At 45.5% G+C, this 7,252-nt stretch overlaps 1 protein-coding gene across 1 annotated transcript; it reads left to right on the plus strand.

The window, feature by feature from the left end:
• Positions 1–355: 355 nt before the first annotated feature.
• LOC308367421 (zinc-binding protein A33-like) lies at positions 356–4,804 on the plus strand (the record flags this gene model as incomplete). The annotated part of the gene is made up of 6 exons (XM_080841327.1): positions 356–856; positions 2,090–2,185; positions 2,518–2,754; positions 3,346–3,368; positions 3,697–3,812; positions 4,254–4,804. The coding sequence occupies 6 exons, from the start codon at positions 356–358 to the stop codon at positions 4,802–4,804; spliced, it is 1,524 nt and encodes a 507-aa protein (XP_080697453.1).
• Between the last annotated feature and the right edge of the window lie 2,448 nt (positions 4,805–7,252).

Below are 7,252 nucleotides of genomic sequence, written 5' to 3' on the forward strand. Positions count from 1 at the left end.
TATCCTACATCTTAAGTAAACTCAACATATACAGGCCAGGGTATTGAGACGTTTTATTAATACAAGCTGTGCATGTGCGCATTTGATGTAGACCAGCACAAATGCAGATTCGTTATTTTCTATAAATATCCCTAAAAAACGACGTAGCCGCTGGGCTTTACTGTTCTTCCTAGACATAACTAGCATAGCGATGTTGGTTAACTCCTGTCTCAATGATCATGTTGACACACGCTCTCTGTCTGCTTCAGCAGTATACCGTATTGGCTCGAACTCCGCCCTAGAGGCGGACTGAAAGGCTCGCTAGCCTGAAATAGCGTTGTTCCCTGCGCGGGCACATGCCACTTTTCAGAGGAACATGGAAACGGAGGATGGTGCGCTGGAGGAGCTTCATAAAGAGCTCACCTGTCCCGTCTGCCTCGACTTGTTCCGCGAACCGGTTATCCTAGACTGTGGGCATCACTTCTGTCGTGCCTGTATCGGCAGGTGCTGGGAGGCCAAGTCCGTTGACGAGTCGACCTGCCCTCAGTGCCGTAAGACCTGTTCTAAAACACCGAGACCGAACTCGCTACTCTGTAACGTCGTGGACAGTGTGCGTCGTGCGAGAGCAATGGACGCGCGACCGAAGGACCCTCAGCAGGCACCCGGGAGTCCATCACCGGAGGAGCCGAATACCTCCGGTTCTAGTTGCGACGACCCCGAAACCAGAAGTGAACCGGGTATGTGTCCTGAGCACGAGGAGAGACTGAAGCTCTTCTGTGAGGATGACCAGGTGGCAATATGTCTTGTTTGCGGGATGTCCCGCGACCACAAGACTCACAACGTCATTCCCATAAACGAAGCTTTTGAAAATTACAAGGTAAGAGGTAGATACAAGTACTCATCCACAATCACTCCTGCATCTACATACAGGATGCATGTCAAACACTTTATGAAAACGGTACGGAAGCTAACTTTTAACCATTGGCCTGTCGTCGGTATATGGACACATCCAAGTTACTCAGGTGATTCTTTTTTTGGGCGTGGCATGAAATACCGGAGAGGTGATTACACACCGCAGATCCCAAACACTGGAGACTAGGCTACAACACTGATTTTCATCAGAGAACATTTCAAAGTGTTTTTGCGTGACATCTCACTTTCATGGAGGAATTTAGTGTGTGCGTGACATTGTCCAGTTTCAAACTATCGCAAGGCCAACGGAGATTGGTTGAGTATTTAAACCGTTGGTCGTAAACAAGAGACTATCACATTAACCAAAACACGAATTGGATCTGGACAGTCATCACGCAAATCTTGTTACGTATAATTGGATACATTCCTTCACTGTTCGTTGGAGAGCTGCCCTCTTTGTATGCTAACCCGACAGTCCAGGCCATTAGTTCTCTTTCTGAAACACTTTTGTGACCCATTAGAAGCATCTTAAGTACTCTTACTCTTTTAGGTTGTGCTTTTCTTGATTTTGTATGCACAATGTAATGTTAAAGGCACCCAGTGCAACTTTATATAAACATTCAATGAAAAATAAACATTCAATTTCTAGTCTTTTTTACACGTAGTAAGTTTCAATAACTCCATACCATTACATATCGACATTCAAGGAGCAAAGATGAGACGTCTTGTGTGGTGAGAACTGATAGAAAATCGTAAACAACAACAATCGCCGGTGGGGAGAGGCCATTTTTCCATTGACTGGAATCCTGCTTTATTTATTGTGGGCACCAATAAATAAAGAAAATGGCGGCGATTGTTGTTGTTATCGATTTTCTATCAGTTTTCACCACACAACGACGTCTCATCTTTGCTCCTTGAATGTCGATATGTAATGGTATGGAGTTATTGAAACTTACTACGTGTAAAAAAGACTAGAAATTGAATGTTTATTTTTAAGCCTCGAAAGTTGCACTGGGTGCCTTTAAGGCAGTATTTCCAGTTGAAAATAATGGAGGAGGATGGATTAACTATTTTGCTAATGCAGGCTCTGAGAAAACATGTTGGCCTGTGTGTCTTCCTGTGTGTGTTTGTGTGTGTGTGTCTTCATGTGTGTGTGTGTGTGTGTCTTCATGTGTGTGTGTGTGTCTTCATGTGTTAGGAGAAGCTGCGTTTTGCTCTTCAAAAAGTTGATGACCAGAGGAAGGATGCATCTGCGTATCAATGCCAGACAAATGACAACATCTTGCTCCTCAAGGTAGGACCTCACAATGTCTTCAGAGACTGAGTGTTTATGGGAACCAGAATGTCTGGTTGTTGGTGAAGTGTGACATTCTTTATGTGATGTGTGTGTGTGTGTGACCTTTTTTTGTCCTTAATGACATAGTCCCACACTGTCAATCATGTTTGAATAGCAAATGCCTGGTGTCCCTTAGTTTTACAACTGATGTCAGCAAACTCTATCTTATGTTTTCAAACATAGAAGATAGACCAAGTAGGCTAATTGTGCTGTATGTGACACTTTTGTCTTCATACACATTTCAAATGTTTAGGGTTTGACACACTAATAATTACTCTTCTTCTGCCCAGGATCGAGCAGGGGTACTGGATCAGCAGATCAGCGCTCAGTTCCAGGAACTTCATGACTTCCTGTCACTACAGGAAGAGGAAATGAAAGCGTGTCTGAAAGTAGCCAAAGAGCAGAAACTGGGTCAGCTGAACAACTCACTCACCCAGACCACCGAACAGATGAGTGAGCTGGACCTCACTGCCCACAGCATCCACACCAGACTCAACGAGGAGGAGGAGGACCCCGAACTGCTCAGAGTAAGGATCACACACACACACACACACACACACACACACACACACACACACACACACACACACACACACACACACACACACACACACACACACACACACACACTGCCCACAGCATCCACACCAGACTCAACGAGGAGGAGGAGGACCCTGAACTGCTCAGAGTAAGGATCACACACACACACACACACACACACACACACACACACACACACACACACACACACACACACTGCCCACAGCATCCACACCAAACTCCACGAGGAGGAGGAGGACCCCGAACTGCTTAGAGTAAGGATCAGTGAATAGAGAGAAACTCAGTGACAGAGCAGGGTTAGTTGCTTAGAGTAAGGATCAGTGAATAGAGAGAAACTCAGTGACAGAGCAGGGTTAGTTGCTTAGAGTAAGGATCAGTGAATAGAGAGAAACTCAGTGACAGAGCAGGGTTAGAGGGATAGTAAGAATTAATAATACGTTTAGGATAATACGTTTAGAGGAGAAAAGGTTGAAATTAGGAGGAACAGAAAGTGAAAACTTGATCTGAAGACAGGAAAGATTAAGCACCCTTTGACTATGTTTTGGTTTTCTTTTCAGGGAATCAAAGGTTTCATCGAGAGGTGAGTACAGACATGTTATAGTTTTATCTGATCTGATCTGATCTGATCTGATCTGATCTGGCCTGCCTAAACAGATGCATTGCTGCACAGTAATGAACTGACACTAACACGTGCCCTCATGCTCACACATATGGCAGCTAGTCATCACATGTTGCAGTGACACACACACACACACACACACACACACACACACACACACACACACACACACACACACACACACACACACACACACACACACGCACGCACACGCACACACACACACTCACATGTTGCAGTGACCATATGAAGTTGCTTATTCAGGGATTCTGTTGTTCCTTATGGTGAGTGCGGAGTGTGTGCTTGAGACACCCCAGCGTGTGTGTGTGGAATTGCAAGAGGGGGAATTCGTAGGTCCACTGCAGTACCGGGTCTGGAAAAAAATGAACTCAGTCTTGAAGCCAGGTAAATACACACACACACACACACACACAGACAGACACACACACAAACCCACACACAGAGACCGACAGACACACACAGAGATACAAAGGAGTCTTTCTGTGACACTCAGTGTTCCATTCTGCCTAACCAATCAGCTGGTAAAGAGTGGGTGGATCCAAAGTGTAGTTGGGTTCTGGTCCAGAATTTCCTTGTTACATTCTAAAATAATCCCTAACATTATCTATTTCTTTTCATATGATTTTAATGTAGCATATTACTTCAGATTATTAATAAATGCTTATAAAACCATCTATTATGCATGCTATACACAGAAACTTAGAATAAGGCTCTGTCACATGTTTTTATGGCAATCAAATCTAATCTCATTAATGTGTTCAGCCCTTCTTTTATATCATTTAATCTAATTTATTACATTTTTATATAATCCCCCCCCCCCTTCAGGGGTGGAGCCCGTAACCCTGGACCCCTCCACTGCCTACCCTCGTCTCCACGTGTCCGCTGACGGCCGCAGTGTGAGCGTGGGGGAGATCCAGTCTGGTCTGCCCAACAACCCCGAGCGCTTCACCCTCTACAACATCGTGCTGGGCACCGCGCCCTTCACCCAGGGGCGACATTATTGGGAGGTGGGCGTGGCAGGCAAGACCGCCTGGGGCCTCGGGGTCGCCGCCGCGTCCGTCAACCGCAAGGAGGAGATCAGCCTGTGCCCGGAGGACGGCTTCTGGACGCTGGTGCTGCGCAACGGCAGCGAGTACGAGGCGTGCACCAGCGCTGAGGAGTGCCCTCTGACCCCCGGGCACAGGCCCGACTGCGTGGGTGTCTACCTGGACTACGACCACGGCCTGGTGGCATTCTATGACGCTGGAGACATGAGTCACCTGTTCACCTTCAGTGAGGCTCACTTCACCGAGCCGGTGTTCCCCTACTTCAACCCCTGGCCCATCATCGGGGGACGCAACAGGGAGCCGCTCACTGTACACATGCCACTGGTCTAGGGTCGTTGCTAAGGCAACAGGGAGCCTCTCACTATACACATGCCCCTGGTCTAGGGTCGTTGCTAAGGCAACTGAGTAGTTACACCATGGCAACTTGAAGTAGCCATCATTGTATGTCATTACATACAGTATATCCAGCATACATAACTGAATCTAACTGGCTTAACTGAAAATAATCCTCCTTGTTAACTGCAGAGAGCTTCCACCAGGATGGTGTGGCAGTTACCGACTCACACACACAAACACACACACACACACACACTGCAGAGAGCTTCCACCAGGATGGTGTGGCAGTGACCAACCCATCACAGCCCAGACACATCTGCTACAGACTGGCCACAACTTTCATTAACACTGAAACAGATGTATGAAGGTAGAACAATGCACATTACCAATACATTTGACTCTTTTTTATGATCTTTGTCATTGAATGAGACATAATCATACAAGCTGTTGAGTTTGAGATCCATTACTAGTATATCAACAGCAGGATCCAGATTACCTCTCAGTATAGGGCCCTGGGGACCTGCCTTTTGAGTTCATGTCATCAGAGACAGATTAAGGCCTAAGATCAATTACTGTATATCACGCTAATCTCTTCCTTCCTCCTCTAAGGTTTTCTGTAATTTAGTGTTGAAACCAAGAAAATGTGCACATCCAGAATTAAATGTGCATTTCTGTTTGTCCTCCCCTCAGAGGTTATTGCAGGGCGATGACCCTGGCTGGGAGACACGGTTTGCAGGCAGATCATTTTACTGATTATTTAAGTGCCTGCCTGTCCCCACCAGATTCATAGTCTGTGCAGAATTTTGTGAAATGAGGTCAATTCTGTGAAACGTTTAAAGAAATGTTCTGAATCGTCATCTCTGACAACCTTTTGGGTAAAATGAATTACCCTTAGAAATGATGTGGTGTTTGAGCCACTAGATGGCGCCAAAGATGTGTACTGGACTGCTGGGGATTTGACACTAGATGGCGCCAAAGATGTGGACTGGACTGCTGGGGATTTGACATCTTGAAATGTCGTTCAACCCCAGAGCTGCCAGAAATAAGTCAGAACAAACATGAGGAAAGATCATGGGCTGTAGCAATGTTTGCATGCATTTAATTGATAATTAATCATGATGATCGATCATCGTCTCTAAAATGGTTTTAGTAGCAGTAAAATACTCCACTAATCTGCCTTCCTATGACGCTTTATTTCCCTGTTTCACTTGTTCCATTAGTGAGGGTTCCTTCCTCTTCACCAAACTCTATTTCTGTTCCTTTGTATCACTCTTCACTCTTTATCTTTCTGTCTTTATCTTTCTTCCTTCATCTCTCTCTCCCTCCTCTCTGTCTCCCTGTAATCTGTGTGTTGTGTGGGATTAGGAAGTAAATTGTGTTTTGAATATTAACTTCTAATCCTTGAGAGACAGGCTGCTGTAGTGTCTAGCTAAACACTTCCACCTCACGCAGGGCAAGATGAGGATACACTCACTGTCTGTTACAGACGTGAGCACCATCTCACACACACACACACACACACACACACACACACACACACACAGATGCACATGCGTAGCCACACACACACATGCCCATACACACACAGATGCACATGCGTAGCCACACACACACACACACTCATACACACACACACACACACACACACACACATACACACACACACACATACACACACACACACACACACACACACACACACACACCCATACACACACATACACACACACACAAACACACACACCCATACACAGACACAGACACACACACGCACACACAGATGCACATGCACACACCCTGACACACACATATACTTCTTTATCTACAATTTAAATGGTTCTCCCAAGTAACGCATGATTGCTCACAGAGGTCAATCAATTATCAATGACCATGGTCTACTTTACACACTCCAATTTCTTCCTTATAGCGTCAAGGACTTCTCCAGCCTCCCCTGCCCTCTCTCTCTCTCTCTCTCTTTCTCTTTCTCTTCTCCCTCTCTCTTTCAGGAGGTAATAAGAGATCATCGTGAGCTGAACCACATGTAGTAACACAAGACCTAAGTCTTACATTACTGTTTTATCACCCGTCAACTCCAACGTCTTTGTAATTTAACTCTGTCATGCATTTTTTGGCATGTCTTAATTGGGGTGTTGGGTACCTGATCCTTAATCGGTTCTTTATACAACAAACACGCATCCATATGTTTCAATAAGGGTATGATGAGTGTGTGTGTGTGTTTGTGTTTGTGTGTGTGTGTGAGGTCCAGAAGAGCTCACTGATTGATGGTTAATACCAGGCCCCTCTTTGTGTCCCTCTGATTTTCTTACTCACTCTCTCTCTCTCTCTGTGTCCCTCTGTTTCTCTCTCTCTCTCTGTCCCTCTGTCTCTTTCTCTCTTTCTTTGTGTCCATCTGTTTCTCTCTCTCTCTCTCTCTTTGTGTCC

Source organism: Sprattus sprattus (genome assembly GCF_963457725.1).
Source record: "Sprattus sprattus genome assembly, chromosome: 6".
In the NCBI taxonomy this organism is placed as follows: Eukaryota; Metazoa; Chordata; class Actinopteri; order Clupeiformes; family Clupeidae; genus Sprattus; species Sprattus sprattus.